General features: G+C 40.3%; 1 protein-coding gene across 1 annotated transcript in view; it reads right to left on the bottom strand.

Moving 5' to 3' along the window:
• Positions 1 to 21,724, bottom strand: part of vps50 (VPS50 EARP/GARPII complex subunit) — a 162,592-nt gene that overhangs the window by 54,587 nt on the left and 86,281 nt on the right. Inside the window, exons 13-19 of the mRNA XM_078237636.1 lie at positions 17,869 to 18,001; positions 12,987 to 13,078; positions 7,953 to 8,047; positions 7,749 to 7,847; positions 6,233 to 6,323; positions 4,367 to 4,534; positions 2,165 to 2,283 (exon numbers count right to left, since the gene is read on the bottom strand). Coding sequence (XP_078093762.1) covers positions 2,165 to 2,283; positions 4,367 to 4,534; positions 6,233 to 6,323; positions 7,749 to 7,847; positions 7,953 to 8,047; positions 12,987 to 13,078; positions 17,869 to 18,001 — 797 coding nt within the window. The remainder of the gene's footprint in view (positions 1 to 2,164; positions 2,284 to 4,366; positions 4,535 to 6,232; positions 6,324 to 7,748; positions 7,848 to 7,952; positions 8,048 to 12,986; positions 13,079 to 17,868; positions 18,002 to 21,724) is intronic.

The raw sequence follows: 21,724 nt of genomic DNA, 5'->3' as shown, positions 1-21,724 counted from the left end.
CACACACTACTCTAGTTGTGGCCTAACCAATGCTCTGTACAACTCCACATTACCTCGTTGCTCTTCTACTCAATGCCACCACTGATAAAATCAAATGTCCCATATGCCTTCTTAACTATTCTATTCATGTGCTTTGGCCTCTTCCCTGCAGCCTCTGCTTCCTTAAAGTCAACACCCTCATTCCCTTCAGTGTCCTTCTCATCGGAAGAGATGTGCAGCTTCTCCCATCATCCTGGAAAAGTATAATGTCCAAATGACCCTGCCTCCAATAACTTTTGGTCCTCCCCTTGTAATCGTTAATCCCACTGCGATCATGGTAGATACCTCTTGTATGATCCCTGAATCATTTCAGGTGCATGTGCTATGCCCAATGTAGCTCTCACCCCTCTCCATCTTCAGGGCAATTGCTCAGTGAAATATAGAGACCAGCCCCCTCTAAGGGACTTTTGAGTGCCCCAACAACATTTCCCTCATCCAAAGGCTGCAGATCCCTCCTCTGACTGTGAATGTGCCATCTGCAGCTCAGTATCATGCCAGAGACACTCCCAAATATCACGTGTGATGTTGTGACCACAAACTGTGTACAACATGCTGGGCACAACTGACATTGGACTGACATGCCCTCCCTTCCCTGGCCTGGGAAAAGAATAGCTTTCGCAAGCTCAGCAGTGTAAACAAACAATTCTTCACTCCATGATCCTCCCATTTTGGCTCCAAAAAGCTTATGTCCTTCCGTAACAGGCTCTCTCTCCAAATGGCCTAGAGGGCACTTCCCCTCTGCACCCCCCAAGTCGCATGTCTGAGTGCAACCTTTCCCAGTCTACCCTCACAATCCCAAGTTGATCCCTTGCCCTGCAGCCCCTCCCTTGCCCACATCTTGTCTCCCCACTTCACCCCACATCCCCACCGTTGCAAGTTCCCAACTCAAGTCTTTGCCTTGCAGCACATTACAACCCAACGCTGGTCTGGTATATAGAGACTTGCTGCTGAAGGCCTCTTAGGAGATGACTCCAGTGAGGTTCTTTTATAATGGAACTCTTTTCAAATAGATTTGTAACGATAGACACCCATCTAAAATGGTAATACTACATGATAGTCATAATACAAAAGCACTTCAGGTAAAAAGTGTTTCACTAATACTTGTAAGACAACAGGTATTTCTTTACTAATATCAGTAAAATGAGGGGGGGGGGGGCCCTAAGTTGCCCACCTTTCCCATTTGTTAGCTGGCCTTGGGTTGTAAACCCCGGGAAGATTTCTGCAGACCCCCAGTTGGAGAACTGGGCGGCACGGTAGCACAGTGGTTAGCACTGCTGCTTCACAGCTCCAGGGGACCTGGGTTCGATTCCAGGCTTGGGTCACTGTCTGTGTGGAGTTTGCACATTCTTCCTGTGTCTGCGTGGGTTTCCTCCGGGTGCTCCGGTTTCCTCCCACAGTCCAAAGATGTGCGGGTTAGGTTAATTGACCATGCTAAATTGCCCCATAGTGTCCCGGGATGCGTAGGTTAGAGGGATTAGCGGGTAATATATCGGGATATGGGGGTGGAGCCTGGGTGGGATTGTGGTCGGAGCAGACTCGATGAGCCGAATGGCCTCTTTCTGCACTGTAGGGTTTCTACGATTCTATGAACTATTACAGCCGAGTAAGAAATATATTTTAAAAATATTACTGCTGACTTCAACCCTTATGGAATGACATGCATTTATACTATTAGGATTTTTTGTTTGCATGATATTTTAATTCTAACTAAACCTGACTTAATGATATCCTCAGCAATATGATTTGACAGTGTGGTTTTGAAGCACACCCGAGAATGTGGTGAGCATGTCCGGTGATCTCCAGTGTATTATATCATAACTTATTCCCATCGGGGAATTGGTAGTCCCAAGTACTGTTATCTGACTTGCAGCACACATATGTTGCTGTGTTTGGTTACCAAGTGGTTTCAATGGATTAGACTAATTATCACATTTTTGGTTGAACGAAGTATTCAGAGATTACCTGTACTGCAACATAAAAGTGAAAGTACAGTGATGAAAACAATACAAGCATTGATTAAGGCATGTTAGCCAATTATACAGGAACGTCTATAGCCCTCAGATAACGCACACAATTTCTGAACATTCAATTACATTGTTTTGGTAAAATATTTATAATAAACTACCTTTTCACAGGAACGTCGCCAGTCTGCTCGTCCACATAGTCTCTTTTAAGCTCTTCTGGAACATCACTATCACTATCGTCATCTTGATAAGCACTCTTCTCCAACTCATCAGATTCATACTGTAGACAGAAACAATCCTCAGTCCAATTACCTGGAATTAGTAATTCAGCTAGCCAAATATCACCAAGAATATGCAGGCTAAATTAAGATTACTTTAGTTGAATACACATGCTGTGCTTGCAAATTGTTACAATCATGAGGTTATTGTTCTTCTTATATTGTTCTTTCATGGGACATGAGCATCCCAGACTAGGCTTTATTGCCCATTGATAATTGCCTGAGAAGGTGCTAGTAAGCGGCCTAGATTTAGAAGATTGTCGTGATTTGGAACTGTGTCTTTAACGCAAGGTAAAATAAAGGAGGTCATGTGCCCTGTTCTGAAGTCTCATAGACAACAAACCTGGGAGGTTTGATTATTAGAGATTAAAGAGGGCCTAGGTTGTTTTCCTGGGAAGAACGTGCAAGGTGTTTACACTTGGAGACAATGACAGTGGCCTGTGTGCTATGTGGATAGACTAAGGGTCTCTGAAGTCCCAGAAACGCAACGAGGGTGTTAGGTGGTAAACAACTGTGCTTTAAATTTCCCATTTACTACAAAGATAAAAGAGAGTTGGGGTCTCAAGGATAGTAAATCAACATTTCTACCTGGATACAAAGCCATAGAGTCATAGAGGTTTACAGCATGGAAACAGGTCCTTTGGCCCAACTTGTCCATGCTGCCCTTTTGTTTAAACCCCTAAACTAATCCCAATTACCCGCATTTGGCCCATATCCCTCTATACCCATCTTACCCATGTAACAGTCTAAATGCTTTTTAAAAGGCAAAATTGTACCCGCCTCTACTACTACCTCTGGCAACTTGTTCCAGACACTCACCCCCTACTGTGTGAAAAAATTGCCCCTCGGCACACTTTTGTATCTCTCCCCTCTCACCTTAAACCTATGCCCTCTGGTTTTAAACTCCCCTACGTTTGGGAAAAGATATTGACTATCTACCTGATCTGTGCCCCTCATTATTTTATAGACCTCTATAAGATCACCCCTCAGCCTTATTTTGTTGTCCCAATTTTTTATGTGCATCCGTTGACTAACGTAACAGGATAAAGATAAGCTCCCAGATCTCTGACCAGGTTGATTTTGTTTTCTCCACTCTACCGAAGGCTTTAGGTTTTATTAGGGTTATGACACCACAGGCAACAGTCACTTCTTCACACCTTAACCAACTGGTTAATATTCATAGGATACTCAAATTACTTTTGAACTTAAATCATGTCTCTTTGATTTGCATACACTACTTTGCTGAACAATGGACCAAGAGCAGAGACTTTGACTGATGATTTTCGTTCCAAACCCAGGCACTGAGGACAACTGTAGGGTCCAACTAAGATGTGGAGATGCCGGCATTGGACGGGGGTAAGCACAGTAAGAAGTCTCACAACACCAGGTTAAAGTCCAACAGGTTTATTTGGCAGCACAAGCTTTATAAACCTGTTGGACTTTAACCTGTTGTGAGACTTCTTACTGTCCAACTAACGTCATAGCTGGATCCAGCTGCCTTCTTGATCTATTTTTGTTCATTTTGGTAAACTTGCTAAGTTAAAAAAGTAACTATGAACTAATATACTTCTGGCAATATGACAAAGGATAAACATTGTGAGTGTTCTGTCAGTATTCACAGCCAAATCAGAGGTAGCAGATAGCCAATGCATATGTTTCTGTAAAGTAGCTAAGAAATAGATCATCATGATATATGGCATCAACAAGGAACTTAGGTTTTACTGTTATAGAAAATTTAAAACATTTAAAATTACATAAACACCAACATTCTAATCTCCATATCAGTATTTCAATCCTATCTGTGACTATTAGCTTTGAAGACAATTGTAAAAACGACTCGTCATTAATGTCAAGATCTACTTTCTGCACACTTCACTCATATCAACATTAGGAAAATGGTCTTTACAACAGATTGAAGTTTTGCATACAAATACTTAACCCTTTATTCCCCTTTCAAAAGTATTGCAGATACTTCTGACATTACAGTTTAATTTCAGATAGTTAACATTGCTCTCTTGCCACCAAAAATAAAAGCCATGCTAAAATTATCATTCTTTAAACTGTTGCAAATAGCAACGCTCATACCCCATTAGCAGCAAGAACATCTTCTGTTTCATCATCTTTGACATCTGTCTGGTGTTCAAATGGATTTCCACCATTTTGGTACTGGTCAAATAGAGATCCTGCTGTTGCTGTATATTGCTTGCTAGGTGATACTGAAGGGGAACGTGACTGCTGCATAAATTTAAACTCCTAAAAGCAATAGATTTCCATTAAAATGATTTAAATAGATTAGAATTTAGGACTAACGATAGTGAAGCATCATATCTCAATTCAAGCAAACAAGTCAGGATACAATTCTATTGAACATATGATCAATGAAGCAAAAGTTATAGTACTTTATTTCATTGGCAACAAGGTGCAATGATCAGTACATTACAGCCCTTGGATGCTAATCTGTCATTTTCTTTACTTTGAAGGACTGACTGTACCATTAGATATTCCTCAAAAATGGCAAGAGCTGACAGCCATGTGTGACGTTGCTAAGACAACTATAATCATTAAATGGATTGCTGAACATAGTAACCAAAATCATCCACAGACTTAAAAATGAACACTGCAATTCATCTATAAAGGAGTTCAAAATCTCTAGGACCATATTTTGTACAACTACATCAGAACAGAAACATTCATACTGAGAGGCTTGTGCGTGACTGCTTTTTGATGTAGGTGAAGGAAAACTCTGAATCTACTTCTGCCTAACAAACCAGAGATCAGAGAACTGTGACCATTACATGAGACTGTTTCACATTAGGCTGTCCATGGGATAAGGAAGGATACAATGCAGAATTGTAACGTTAGAAAGATGGACTTGAAAAGAATGGGAAGAATGAGGAAGCAACTAATCGAGCTGGACTAAATGGTTTGAGGGCAAAGATTAGAGTAGTGGCATATTTTTAAATGCACAATTCTGGAATTACTAGATATAAATAACAAAAAGAACATTAAGAAACCTATTTGATAACAAGAGAGTTAAACATGAAATAAGAATGTCCCTTAAAATGAGATTTAAAATTTTTTTTATGGGATGTGGGTGTCACTGGCTGGGCCAGCATTTATTGCCCACCCTCAACAGCCCTCCATTTCAGAAGGCATCTGAGAGTCAACCAAATTGATGTGGGTCTGCAGTGTAAGGACATTAGTGAACCAGGTGGTTTAGATGATTGTTTACAAAGTAGATTGTCAATCAAAAATAAACACTGAGGGAAGGGATTGCAATGAACTTGAAATCATAGCTACATTCAAAAAGCATAGCAGTAGGACTTCAATGGTGCAATGGTATCAGATATCTGATCACATTATTCACAGAAAATGGAACTGACTCTGTCCTGGAAGTAATAGTAATTATGATAGAATGAAGTTATGTAAACAAATACGTAATCCTATATTGCCCTCTCAAAACTTCAACCTGGTCCTGGAAGTTCATCTATAAAGATGGCATCTACTGTGGCATAAAGTGACTGGGTAATAATGAGATGTGGACGCTGAGATGGATGTGTGGAGTAACAAGAAAGAACAAAATTAGGAAGCAGCACATCAGGGGGTCAGTGAAAACTGTGGGAACATCAAAGAAAGTAGCTGAGAAGAGATAGATTTGACATGATCATCTGCTACAGAGAGAGGGGGAAAATGTGGTGAAGTGAGTGATGGAGATGGGACTGCCAGGAAGGAGAAGAGGAAGGCCAAAAACCATGCAGTGGGGTGAGGCTTGAACATGGCAGGACTGGAAGAGGAATGGGTGACTGACAAGAGGTGATAGAGATGATGATCAACCAGCATTGCGGCAATCCCAAGTAAAATGGGAGAAACCAAAATAATAAAATTCCTGTTCCATTCCTTTGACATTTACAGCTGGTTTGGCAAACTCCATTCCCAAGACTAATCACTTACATGCAATTGTAAAATACTAAAGTTTGATTTCACAGGACATAATTCCCAAGTTTCATTTTCCAAAAACATTCGTAGTTCTTCAAGGCGTATTCTATAAAAAGAGATAAAATAGTTCATTAATATGTTAATTATAATAGTCGTATTTTACATGAACATGTTTTAGGATGGTAAACTCACTTGGGTTTATAAATTTATTTCTCTTCCCTCGATCTACTTACTTTACATCAGTACATTTACGGTAAGTAAGTGGATTTCTTCACGCATCTCAGTACTCAAGCTATAGAACATCCTGAAGTGGTTGTTACAGTAAACTTAAACTTTCCTTCCATGAGATCATCAAGATTCATTTCTTCAAAATCTACTAGCATTAGGTATTTTGAAACTATACAAAAGTTCATTTGTTTTCAAGGGAACGGGAACAATTATGAATGTAGCATAAGGTGCTTCTTTTGGCCAAGCCCAAATGCAGAGGGCGACAGCGGGTGGGGGCGAAGCAGGGAAGGTGTACAGAACAAGTACAGAGTAGACAAAATAGTTTTCTATTCAAAATGACAATAATAAAAATCCTTTTGACCAATAAGCTTGTCACTAAAAACCAACAGAAAAGAAATACAGCTCCGAAAGCCATAGCCACAGGTTTGTTCCAGTAGCAGTTTGTACCTAAACTGTACCCAATACTAAAAGATCAAATCGAAGTGCAGCAGTCTCTGACATTCAGCTGCGTGCAATTTAGTTTCATGTGTCCGTTCAGACACTTCAAGCATGGCCATCTAAAAAGCAATATGGGAAATATAATTATTGTGCTATTCAAGCACCAAATAGGAGAGTATAAAAGTCGGTTAGCTCAGTTGGCTGGATGGCTGGTTTGTGATGTAAAGGGGAGAGCAGTCTATGGCCATTTGGGACATTGGCAACTTTACCGAGGATAGTATTCATTTTTCCTATGCATGACATCAAATTTTCAGGGATCTTTGGATGTGAGACCCCAGAAAACAACCTTTATTTACAATTGTGTTTTAGCTTCATCACGTTATACATAAGCCCGGTGCTGCTTCTGGCATGCTCTCCTATACTCTTGAACAAAGATTGGTCCCTTGGCTTGGTGGCAATGATAAGAGGTATGGTGGGCCACAAGACTGTGGTTGAATACAATTATGCTGCTGCTGATGGCCCTCACTGCCTTGTGGATGCCCAGTTTTGAGCTGAGAAATCTGTTCTGAATCTATCCCACACCAACTCACTGGAAGTTTTTTGTTATATTGTTGACATTTTTGATCAGATTTCTTCCCCACTCTCGGCAGCAAAGTCATGGAGCAAAGAAGTTGTGGAGAATGACAAACATTTGAATTCAGTTTAACAAATCTGGAAATAAGAAGCTCCCATCGGCATAAGTAACCATGAATCTATATTTCAGAGCCTATAATAAAATTATGCATGTTTATACTGGCAAGACGCTATTTGAGGGATGAAGTGCATAAAATGTTAATGCATTCTAATAAAAATGGAAAACCTTTACCTGTGATAGCTTTTGAAATAATTCACACTTTGTTTCCGAATAGACTCTTGCAACACCTCTGATTTACTGCCACAAAATTCTTCACCAACTTGCATTAGTCTGGTTTGCAAATAAATAACATTGATGTTTGAAATAAATTTTGTACACACAAAATGTTGAATTAAAATGTAGTGCCACTTCTGTTTGAGTATTGCCTCAACATACCTGCTAATAATGTCCAGTACAAAAATAAAGTCATCATACTTGAAGCTGGATAAATCTGTTCCAAGCAAATATGTTTTTGCTTTCAACTGAACATCCTATTAACCAAGAATATAACAGTCAGTAACAATGTAAGAAAGTAGTTTATTTATTAGTCGCAAGTTGGCTTACATCAACACTACACTGAAGTTACTGTGAAAGTCCCCTAGTCGCCACACTCCGGCACCTGTTCAGGTACACTGAGGGAGAATCTAGCATGGCCAATGCACCTAACCAGCACATCTTTTGGACTGTGGGAGGAAACTGGAACACGCGGAGGAAACCCAAGAAGACATGGGGAGAACGTGCAGACTCCGCACAAACAGTGACCCAAGCCTGGAATTGAACCTGGGTCCCTGGCATTGTGAGGCAGTAGTGCTAACCACTGTGCCACTGTACCACCCATGAACTCATATTAAACTCATTAAATATTAGGCTTATAATTCTGAGATTAAAGTCAAAGCTGTAGAACTCAATTAAATTTCATTACTTGTAGAAGGACATGAGATTTTGAGTTAGGTTGGTGGTCATAGCAACATTGATTAGACATACGTGTTTTACAAATCCTACAGCTAGGACCAAAAACAACTGCATGGTACCAGCATTACACTCATATTCAGATCTCCACAAGAGATTGTGTTTCAGGAACTTTATTTAGCTATTACAGCAAAGCCTCTATTGTGGATCAAGAATGTGTCTATCTTTGCTTTGAATACGTTCAATGATTCAGCCTCTTAGGTGATCTGGGTAGAGAATTCCCGTAGATTAACAACCCCAAGCAAAGAAATTCCTAATCTCTTAACTGGGAGATTCCTTACTCTGAAACTAGTTTTAGATTTCCCCACAAGGGGAAACATCCTTTCAGAATCTATCTCGTCAAACTCTCCAGAATCTTTTATGTTTCAATAAGATCACCACTTATTCTTCTAAACTCCAATCAGTAAATATCTAATCTGCTCAACCTTTCCTCACAAAACAATCCCTTCAACCGTGGAATCAACCTAGTGAACTGCCTCCAAGACAAACATATCCATTCTTTATTGAAACGACCAAAAGTACATGCAGTACTCTCGGTGTATACAGTTATAGTAAGACTTCATTTTGAAGACTTCATTTTGAAGTATATCAAGACTTCCTTGATTTTACACTCCAATACTTCTGCAATAAAAGTCAATGTTGTATTTGCTTCCAAATTAATGTACGAGGATTCCCAGAACCCTATATACCACAGCATTCAGAAGTCCTTCGCCCACAAGGGGCAGCACGGTGACACAATGGTTAGCACTGTTGCTTCACAGTGCCAGGGGCCTGGGTTCGATTCTCGGCTTGGGTCACTGTCTGTGCGGAGTCTGCACATTCTCCCCATGTCTGCATGGATTTCCTCCAGGTGCTCCGGTTCCCTCCCACAGTCCAAAAGATGTGCTGTTTAGGTGCATTGACCATGCTAAATTCTCTCTCAGTGAACCCGAACAGGTGCCGAAGTGTGGCGACTAGGGGATTTTCACAGTAACTTCACTGCAGTGTTAATGTAAGCCTACTTGTGACACTAATAAATAAACAAACTCAATGAAACATTCTTCTCTTTTATTCTTCCTACCAAAGTGGGCAATCTCACATTTTCCCACAATATATTTTATCTGCTAAATTTTTGTCACTCACTTAACCTCTGCATCCTTTGCAGATTCTGGGTGTCCTCCTCAGAACTTGCTTTCCTGCCCATCTTTGTATCATTCGCAAACTTGGCTACAATACACTCTACACTGTCCGTTCCAAGTCACTAACATAGATTGTAAATAGTAGAGGCCTCAGCACTGATCTCTGTAGCACCCCACTAGTTACAGCTTTCCAATCTGAAAATAATCCATTTGTCCCAACTCTCTCTTCCTTTTCGCTTGTCATTCCTCTATCCATACTAATGTATCATTCCCAACACCATGAGCTATTGAGTAGTAACCTTTTTGGAAATCCAAATACTCTAAAACTACTGGTTCCCCTTTATCCACGCTGCCTGTTATGTCCTCATAGAACTCTAATAAATTTGTCAAACATGATTTTCCTTCCAAAAATCTATCTCGGCTCTGCTTGATTGCATTATGATTTTCCAAAGGTCCAGCTACTACTTCCTTAATAATGGATTCCAGCATTTTTCTAATGACACATGTTACGCTACCTGGCCTATATTTTCTTGCTTCCTATCTTGAAAATGGCCATTTGTGGTTTACTAATCTGCTGGGACCTTTCCAAAATCCAGGGAATTTTGCAAGATGCAACCTATGCATCCACTATCTTTTAAGACCCTAGGATGCAGATCATCAAGTTTAAGGGTTTGTCAGCCATTCGTTTTATAGATTTCCTCATACTTTTTCTCTAGCGATCATGATTGTTTAAAGTTCCTCCCTTGCTTTTACAGTTTGATTTTCTACTATCATTGGGACTATCTTAGTGTATTTTACTGTGACGACTGATACAAAATATTTGTTCAAGATCTTTGCCATTGCCTTGCTTTCTATTGGTAATTCCCCAGTCTCATCTTCTGAGGAACCAACTTTCGCTAATCTCTTCCTCCCTCCATACTTGGGGAAGCTCTTAATATAGGTTTTTATATTTCTTGCTAATTTATTCTCTGTGGCAAAAATCATGAATACCCTGAGCCAGGCACCACAACACCGGCAGCAAGTGTTGAAAAAAATGTAATGACCTTACTAAGATGGTCAAGGTAAGTGAATGCATCAGTACATCATATCCCTCATCCACTTCACTACATACCTCTCACAGTACTCAATGCACCATTGCACCATCAGTTATCCAGCACCACTCCCAGACATTCAGAACTCACCTAACATCCTTATAACTACACCTCACCTGCACACACCTACCATTCATGCCAGCTGTGCATGTTCATGATTCATGTAAATTAACCAAAAGTGGTTCACAGAGACCAAGTTTCAGGTCCACTGACCACAGACATGAGCGCTAATAACAAAGGTCATCTCAAGCTAACTTTTCTTGAGCCTCTGCAGTTCTTGTCTTAAAAGTCACCATGTTTTTGCACTCAAGCTTATTGTTGCGGCTATATGGATTGGTGCTGGCTGAACATTTCCTCGCTCATAAGAACATAAGAAATAGGAGCAGGAGTAGGCCATCTAGCCCCTTGAGCCTGCCCCGCCATTCAATAAGATCATGGCTGATCTGACGTGGATCAGTACCACTTACCCGCCTGATCCCCATAACCCTTAATTCCCTTACCGATCAGGAATCCATCCATCCGCGCTTTAAACATATTCAGCGAGGTAGCCTCCACCACCTCAGTGGGCAGAGAATTCCAGAGATTCACCACCCTCTGGGAGAAGAAGTTCCTCCTCAACTCTGTCTTAAATCGACCCCCCTTTATTTTGAGGCTGTGTCCTCTAGTTTTAACTTCCTTACTAAGTGGAAAGAATCTCTCCGCCTCCACCCTATCCAGCCCCCGCATTATCTTATAAGTCTCCATAAGATCCCCCCCTCATCCTTCTAAACTCCAACGAGTACAAACCCAATCTCCTCAGCCTCTCCTCATAATCCAAACCCCTCATCTCCGGTATCAACCTGGTGAACCTCCTCTGCACTCCCTCCAATGCCAATATATCCTTCCTCATATAAGGGGACCAATACTGCACACAGTATACCAGCTGCGACCTCACCAATGCCCTGTACAGGTGCATCAAGACATCCCTGCTTTTATATTCTATCCCCCTCGCGATATAGGCCAACATCCCATTTGCCTTCTTGATCGCCTGTTGTACCTGCAGACTGGGCTTTTGCGTCTCATGCACAAGGACCCCCAGGTCCCTTTGCACGGTAGCATGTTTTAATTTGTTTCCATTGAGATAGTAATCCCATTTGTTATTATTTCCTCCAAAGTGTATAACCTCGCATTTATCAACGTTATACTCCATTTGCCATATCCTCGCCCACTCACTCAGCCTGTCCAAATCTCTCTGCAGATCTTCTCCGTCCTCCACACGATTCACTTTTCCACTTATCTTTGTGTCGTCTGCAAACTTCGTTACCCTACACTCCGTCCCCTCCTCCAGATCATCTATATAAATGGTAAATAGTTGCGGCCCGAGTACCGATCCCTGCGGCACGCCACTAGTTACCTTCCTCCAACCGGAAAGACACACATTTATTCCGACTCTTTGCTTCCTGCCGGATAGCCAGTCCCCAATCCACTTTAACACACTACCCCCAACTCCGTGTGCCCTAATCTTCTTCAGCAGCCTTTTATGGGGCACCTTATCAAACGCCTTTTGGAAATCCAAAAACACCGCATCCACCGGTTCTCCTCCATCAACCGCCCTAGTCACATCTTCATAAAAATCCAACATGTTCGTCAAGCACGACTTTCCCCTCATGAATCCATGCTGCGTGTTCCCTTCTCCAACAATGTACCAAAAACAGATTTACTCAATTACTATTCTTGGTATTTTATGCATGTAAAAATAGTGCTAATGTGTCCACGAGTCACTACGTTTCAAAATAGCTAATTATATGTTAAAGGCTTCATGAACTTGAATGCTTAGAAAACAGGAGAAACGCCTTTCTAATTTTTTGTATTTGTCCCTCACATGAATGAATGAAAAATAACAAAGGTACATGGGCACTCTCTAGGTCCAATCATGTCAAATGACCATTCCTGGAAAAATTATGCTTAAGTTGATATGGAGATCTACAAGTAAATCAGATGGCCTGTAGACAAAGATCCAAATACAGTCATAATTATGCAGAGCAAATGCACATTTACTTGTAATATTTAGTAATAGTATTATATTTCTCTGCAATCCTACATTTAAGATCTATATAAAAAGCAATTTTGTAGCAAAGGGAATACACATGAAAACTTATGTTGTTAAATCCATAAAGCAATTTGTGCTTCATTAGAAGATGCAGTCAAGAAGAATCCTATAACAAAGCATTCTACTTTGTTTTTAAATGCCATTCACCAAGTCGGGCACAAACCTGCCAGATGCGAGAAAGGCCATGTTCCAGTTTCTTTTTCACATAGCTTCGATTAAAGTTGGCATCATCCGAGGAAATCACATTTCGGCCATCTGCATTGAAAAACATAATAGCTTTGTGAAACTGGATTTTATTAATATACTAATTATATAGTTCTTAATTTCTTCATCCTTTTCAAAGGATATTGCTGTTGCCATGTGGCTGTTTATTCAGCCAACCATTGATTTTCTCAGTGCTATGCTAATGTTTTCTGTACTTACAACACTTGGAAGCCTACCGCATGCACACAATTTTCACCGAGTTGTGAAAATACCCAATAAACATCCCATAAAAGCACATAAGTATCTTTGGTTAAATGGGTAGCAAACAGATGGCAAAAGATTAGCAACTATAATTTACAGCAGTTATCTATCCATCCAAATGTTTACAAAGAGATTTTAAAAGTCACATTGGTCCCAGAGGTAGCAGTCTAATAAGATATTCTATATTTGGTACGTGGTAAGGAAAGGTGACATAATGTCAGTCTCGAACAATTAAAAGGGTATAATTTTGTTGTGAGGATATCTCAAATGGCCCGCATATCCTTCCAATTGAGTGGGGAAACAAAAAAGCCAATTGCTTATGCCTCAGCGACCAGTGACCCTGTGGAAAAAGCCACAGGCACAGACAGTTAAGTGGTTCTACTACCAACAAATCAGCTCTCACTACCTCCACAAGTCAAGTAGAGGTGCACCATTGAGTCAGGGAATGCAGCAGTGGAAATGGAGATCTGCCACCAGTTTTTAATTCAAACAATAAGACCATGCCAACATTATGCACACCCCAAGAACAAATCAAAAAGCAAATTAAGCAGTTTGCCAATCATCCATTGCTCCATCTCCAACTAATATATTGATTCTTTCCCCCTTCCTTCCTATTCATCTCAATGATTTCCAACCTTATCAACTTATCTGTTCAGAGTTCAGTCTTCAGTTTTGTTGAGGGTTTACAAATCTGAAATGCTATGTGCTGTCTTTTCTCTTTACAGATGCTGAGTGAGTTACTGTGTATTTCGAGAAGTTATTTGTTTTTATTTCTATGCCTTCATTCTGTATTTTGGAAGAACGCAAATACTTCTGCCACTGGATTCCGCCTACCCACCATCAGTGACACTGGATGCTTTTATTGTGTAGTATAATCTTATTCAATCCACATATTCAACACAGTGCTACAGTGTTCCCAAAACAAAGCTACATTCCCCAACGCAACATTTTCATTCCCTAGGCCTTTTCAAGCACCACACAGTCCATGTCAAGTCAGAGGCTCATATTTCCTGATCATGCGTGAAGAAATCTGAATTACATGTACAGTAGGAGTTGTTAGCATTCGCACTTCTGACTCAGAAGACTCGGAGTTCCAGTTACACTTTACAGCATGAATACAAAACTCAAGGTTGACACTCCAGTACAGCACGGAGGAAGAACAGCACTGTCGGAGATGCTGTCTTTCAGAAGAGATGTTAAACCTGGGCCTATCTGCCTGTTTACCTGATTGGAAAAGGTCCCAGTGCACTAGTCAAGAAGATGAATCAGCCCCGGTGTCAGAGCGAATATTTATCCTTCAACTAACGTAAGTAAAAATAAATCTGGTCAATATCACATTGCTGTTTGTGGGAGTTTGCTGTGCATCAGTTAGCTGTTTCCTACATTACAACTATGTCTGCACTTCAAAAATATATTACTTGCTGTAAAGCACTTGGACGCATCCCGTGGTCATGATTAGCACTTAAATACAAGTCTTTCTTATTCTTAATTTGCTATGAGTTGGAAACAGGCAGCCTACATACAAAAGTGACAATAATGTATTGCTCCAAATAACTCAAATAGATATAGTACCAATGAAAATCCCTAAGTATCCAATGATCTCAACAATGAATAGTGAGGAGATCTAAAATCAACCAAATTAAATTTGAAGCATTATTTTGCAATATTCAAAGGGAAAAGGTTAGTGACTGACATTTTACTGGAACCCACTTATTTTACAGTTGGATTGCACAACATTCATTTGTCTAACCACAATAAAGCCTGTTATCATAAAAGAAATAACTTGCTTTTATATGATGCCTTGCATAACTTCAGCATGTCCACAAAAAGCTTCTTAAATACTTAACTGGTTGGGAAATGTCGTCACTATTGCAATGTAGGAAAACATGCCAGCAAAGAAGTGTAGATTAAGTTCACATAAAACAGCAATGACATAAATGGTTAGATACAGTGGAGCCCCGTTGTAACACGATGGTTGGGGTCCATAAAATGTTATTGCGAATGTTATCGGGGTCGCGCTAAATCACTAAACCGGAAAAAGTAAAAAAAAAGGGTCCAATGATTCATCGCGTCATATCCGATTTCGTGCTAAATCGGGGCACGTTACAACGGGGCTCCACTGTAATTTGTTTTAACAATGCTGATCAAAGGATAAATGTTGTCCAATTAATAGTAGAAATTCTCTGCTCATCTTTAAATGATGCAATGAGATCTTTTAGATATATTTGAACAGGCAGGCTCAGCTTAATGTTTCATCTAAATGCCAATACTTCCAACAGTGTCAGATGTGAGATCAAGTAAGACATCATCACTTCTCGGCCTTTTGGCTAAGATTAAGTGTAATTTTGGCATCCTGCACTTGGTTGAAGTCATGAGGTTACACTGAGGCTTCATTTGAAGCAATGTTTTCAAGTGGCATCTAGGCCTTTTGGCAAGATGCAAATGAGATCAAGCTTGGAGGAGGTGCAATGCCTGCTCCAATCAGCTTGGATCATGTAGATCAAGCCCAAAACAGGAAGTGGGAAGCCTGTCTTGTCAGCTTAGATCTTGAATGTCTCATTTGCTGAGACTTGGAATTGTACTTTGATTGGATTAAATTGGATTTGAACAAAATCATGAAACATAGGCAAGCATGCAAGTGAAGGAGGAAATTTTCCAGAAAACCATATTTGCATCATCAAACATATTTACATATTGGACTAATTGGCACCACTCATAACGGGCCAACAATGCAGAGGGGCACCCCCGGATGGATATTCGATCGGGTCCCCCCCTGCACAGCTGAGAGACTCACGAATTTCAGAAACTACGGAAGATCCCTAATCTGCCTAGCAACAGCGCAGCTGCATTTTAAACTGGCCAAGGCAGACATAAAAATCTGATAAACTAAGAGATAAGGATAAAAGGTTAAGAATGAAATACCCCAGACACCCAACAGGACAGGATGACATTAACACTCAATCTCACAAGCAGGAAACACAGACACGGAACAATAGGATCAATTCAAATAAGAGGACACATAGAGATGGTAATGGGAAACGCATTTAGACACCGGGGCAGGACCAAGTAATCCCATTAACACGAACACACACCATACAAATGCTAATCCATGAAACTTCCTAGGGACTTTTGAAACTGACAGACCACTTTATACATTGTGTAAAAAAAGGCATAATCAAATGTTCCCGCGCGAATTTTGGATCCCTATAAAGATCCAGAGCTGATGTGATTTAATTGAGATCAACGTGGCCAAGCCACTGTTTCTGAGCTGGCTACGGGGGTCTCCCTGGGATCCCAGTAATTGTACAATAAAGACACGCTTTGAACCTTGATTTGCGACTCAACTTCTATTCTGCACTGGTAAGGGATATTTCCCTACAACACAAGAATGGGGTGAATGTGTCATTTCTGGCCATCACTAAAGTAGTAAAATGTTAATATGAACTTCGTTTTAGATTTTTTGCCTCCACTGTCTTGCGTTGTTATACAGAATTAAAAATACACTATTGTGTAAGTAAGAATCATTCATTGCTTGCCTCTGAGTTAATTTTAATGATATGTTTAAGTATTATTGGTGGTCAAAAGATGGCAATCGTCTTTGCAATCTTTTTCCACGTAACCACGTGACTTTAACTAAACCATATAAACTAAACCCGAGAGTTATTCAAAGGGAAAAAAAAGGTCTTGTGCTTTCTGCATACTGAGCACAGACATTTTATGCTAAAAGTCACATTGGACATCTGTTTACTGAATAGTGAAAAGGGGCTGCTGATTAAAATGGATTAAAACTTTTGTACATCCTGGCAACTGAATACAACCATTCAAGTACCTGGCTGCAAGTTATCTGCCTGTATTTTCTTGATGCTACTGATTTGCATGGAGCTAGGTACCCAAAAGAGGTGAAATGTGGGCAGCACGGTAGCACAGTGGTTAGCACTGCTGCTTCACAGCTCCAGAGACCTGGGTTCGATTCCCGGCTTGGGTCACTGTCTGTGTGGAGTTTGCACATTCTCCTCGTGTCTGCGTGGGTTTCCTCCGGGTGCTCCGGTTTCCTCCCACAGTCCAAAGATGTGCGGGTTAGGTTGATTGGCCATGCTAAAATTGCCCTTAGTGTCCTGAGATGCATAGGTTAGAGGGATTAGTGGGTAAAATATGTAGGGGTATGGGAGTAGGGCCTGGGTGGGATTGTGGTCGGTGCAGACTCGATGGGCCGAATGGCCTCTTTCTGTGCTGTAGGGTTTCTATGAAATATTTTAAAAGAGATTTTTAAAAAATTGTTCAATGCTCTCTTCTAATGTTTTTACTTTGCTTTTTCCACTGCATAATTAGAAATCACTTTGCATGCTGAATGTGACAGCTTGAATATTAACAAAGCTATCTATATTTGAACCTTCAGAAATCTCATGAATTTAACAGATTATTTTGTGATGCATCGCCTCTATACATTATTCACAAAGATTTGTTGATGTAATCATTCAAAACTGAAGAGCCAAGTGATCTAAAGGAAAAGCTGGTTCCATATGCCGTATTATAAGCTTAAACTGTGTACTTAAATTGTGCATTTCTGTTTTGTTCCCTACCAGAAGCTGGAGCAGATTCTTCATTGTCATGCTCTTCATGCCATGACATGGTCCGATAGTAACTCAGCATGACTTCCCACAGAGCTTTGCAAAGGTCAGACAGGCATGGAATGTAACTGTCTGGAGTAATGTGCTGTCAGAAAAAATAAAGTTGTGAAACTTCTAACAGAGCTAGTTAATTTGGAGACTTTGTTTATAAGATATGGCCTACTGTATATATATATAATATATATATATTTACTTAGTAAGCTAAAAGGGATTCTGTAAGTCCTATCCCACATCACAGTAATATTACCCTTTCATTTCATGAAATATGCTTACAGGACATTTACTCATGTTAATTCAAAGTCACTTAATGAGAATGACATTTAAACAAAAAAATATATAGGAAATGTAAATTAACTGCAGTGAACCACATGCAACTGGGTACAGAAGAAATCCTTGCATGATTTGAAAAAATGAAGTTCAAGCAGTATATTGTCATCTGAACCCAGAGACAATCGTTTCTTGTCACGATCAAAAACTACACACGGAAAATAACAACAATGAGTTAATAGATATGAAAGATAACTGTTGAGTATACTCAATTTCTGTTTAACACAAGGATATAACATACTTTAAATACATAATAAAAGGTAACGGATAGAATTTACACTTTGGGTGCAATCAGCAATTTAGGCACTTTTTTAAATTCTATTTTTTTACTCCAGTCTTAAAGTTACAAAGCCAATGCTCAGAATGGACAGGACAAACCCAAATCCATTCCTTGCTTGCTTCAAAACCCAATTTCAAATTGCAATTGAATCCAATTCAAGGTCCCCACAAGGGAGACAAACAAGACTCAAGCTGACAAGATGAGGCATTGCACCCCATCTTGGGCTTGATCTGACACTTGATCTTAGCCAAAAGGCCAAGAAGTGATTGCTAGTTTTAAAAAGTGCTTTTCTGCCCAGAGTTTCTGTTCAAGCTCATTTGCATATCAATAAATGCAAAAGCTTTCACGAAGCAACACAGTGTGGCATCCTGTCCAAGGCCTTGCCCACCCCACCATAAAATCGAGGGGTCAGGATGGGAGGCAACTCAGAGGGAATCTTGTCACTGCAATTTACCACTTGCCCAGCTGCCTAAAAAGCCCCCACAGCCTAAAAGGCTGTGGGGGAAGCATAAAATTCTGACTTGTGGGAACGTTTACACCAGCATTCACAATTGGACTCAACCACAACTCCTCAAGAATTAAGAGCACTGTATTAAACACTTTTAGCTATTTAGTTTCCATGTTAAGATTGGGTCTAATAACAAAAATACAAAATCCACTTCATTAAAATGATATAGCTGAACTAACAGATGGACACCATCTAAATGGAAGGTCTCCATTCCCAAGGGTCCATTCCCAGCCATCAAATTAGCTGAATTCCAATTTGTTTCAAAATAACCGAAGTCCCACTTTGCAGTGTGACTGGATGTTATTGGATTATTCAAAATGTTGCCAGCACAAAATCTGACTTTAAATAATCAGCTGACTGTCTATAATTAAGGATCTTGCATGTGACGGTAGTATCAATATTTCAAAATAATCATTTTGTCAAGATATCACTTGTCCAGAGACTAAAAAATGACTGGTAATTGCATGACTCTTGAAGATAGCCATTCTGATCCATTTAAATAGTCTATTCAATCAAACATGAAACATCACTAAACAAATGAAAAAATTAGATATCTCACAGGTGTGCAATGAACTATGTTTGGCGAATCCAGAAAGTTGCTTCAAACAGCACTCAGCATCTACAGCTTCCAAGAAAAATGGAATGGGAAGCACGGATACTGCAATTCACGCTAACAGAAAAACATAAACCCAAAATTATGACAACAGGAAAGTTTAAGGACAGGAAGTCTTCTTCTTTGGCGATCACTCACTAATGAGTATGATTATCCACCTAAGAAACTCACGTTATTGGACATGGGTTCTGTGAGTCCTTGCACGGTTGATGAGCCTGATCCTAGAGTCACAAACTGCACACTTGGCGGGCGTTTCCAGGTGGATTCGGTCCTTGGACTCTAAATCATTGGAATTCCTTTCTCAGGCTCCTTTTCCGGGCCTCCGCTTGTCATCAGGTGTCCTTGAAGAATGATGTTCCTTCAACCAGGAGGTTCCTCCAAATTGGTCTCTTCTGAGCAAGAGTCTCCCAGGCGTTAATGCCAATGTTGCATTTCTTGAAGTAAGCCTTCAGGGTGCATTTGAAGCACTTCCTTTGTTCTCCTCTTGTGCAGGAGCATTCCTTGAGCTGAGTATAGAAGATTTGTTTTGGCAATTAGGACTCTGACATCCTAAGTACATGGCCAGCCCAGCAGAGTTAGTTTCTGATGATCATGGCCTTGATGCTGGTACTCTTGGCTCCTTCAAGATGCCAGTCCTCCCAGCTGATGTGGAGAATCCATCTCAGACAGCATTGATGGTCACCCTCCAGAGTATTGAGAAGGTATCTGTACGTTGTTCAAGTTTCTGAGCCCTATTGAAGCGTTGAGAGGATAAAGCTAAAGTGAAACTAAAGGGCCTTCTGCGAGAAGTTGTTCGTGGTTCCTGTCCATGTTGCCCTTTCGACTCATGAGAAGTGCTCATGTGACTCAGGTTGCTATGGAAATTAGAGTTATCTAAGTAAAAAGCAAGCAGACAACTAATTAGGATTTTGAACCACAGCTGGTGCTCTGCTGCAGCTGGGCAGAAAACAAAGATACTCTCAAACATTGCTATGGCAGGAGATACAAATTGCTCCCAAGGAAAGACCTTCACTGGAAAAGTGGATGAGGAGAAGCAGCGAATTGCGCTGTGGAAAAGATAGTTTTATCAGAGCCAGCAAAACTGTTAACAGGTTGGATAAAAGTATCAGGATTGAGATGACTGGAGGGAGAGAGTTCCAAGCATGCCTTGTTGCCGATAACCGTATCTAGAAATTTCGGACGGAGTGGAGCAGATAATGAATGCCTTTGGACCTTTTGACATGGCATGGCAAGGAATAGTGAAACTCTGCTAAGAGCTGGGAGAACTGTGGGTCTGTCTTTGATGCTACATATGTGTTAGCAGTGATTGTGCGATCAATTTATTTTAAGTATCATTTGAGATTGTTTGGAAGTACCACAGCACAGTTTAGTCTTTGAAGCCTGGAATACAAGTATAATGCAGATACCTTATAGTTAAACGTAAACCCAAGCATAACAAACCCAAACAGGACAAAAACCACAGAAATTGCGACAATCAAGAAATATCTGCTTGACACAAAATTATTACGTATATATATATACACATGCACTTTGCATGAGTGATGATGTAATAGTAGTAGTGATCCATCTCATGGTCTTGCGCTTTCCTCTTCAGTTGGTCATAGGAGCCTCCCACTCCCAATTCCAAGTTGCCTAATGCAACCATCCTCATTTCCCTCTTGGTCTATATTCCTCTAATCTTCCTTCAATCAGCTTCTTCTTCAGCAAGTTCTCTAGAATATGGTCAATCTAACTTTGTCACCTTTTCTGCCATAAAATCTTTCATCCTCCATGACCTGACAGCTTTCTCATTCTTCTTGTATTCTCTCCAACTGACTCACTCCATTCTTCTCCATAAAAACATTTCACAACTTTCTAGTTTTCAGATGTCTGTTTTTTTCAAACTCCACATTTCAGCCGTGTACAAAAAGACACTCAAAAGTATAGTCACGGCACTTTTTCTTCTTAAGATCTCTACTTACTCCTATGTTGTGTATTTTTTTATGTTTGATGAATGCATGCTTTGTCATTGCTGTTCTAGCTGATTTCTTTATGGCAGTAACCATTTTCTGATCAGATGCTGCTGAGCAGCACAGTGGTT

Source organism: Mustelus asterias, chromosome 2, assembly GCF_964213995.1.
Source record: "Mustelus asterias chromosome 2, sMusAst1.hap1.1, whole genome shotgun sequence".
NCBI lineage: Eukaryota > Metazoa > Chordata > Chondrichthyes > Carcharhiniformes > Triakidae > Mustelus > Mustelus asterias.
Note: the sequence above shows the minus strand (reverse complement) of the source record. Positions and strands in the feature narration are given on the sequence as shown.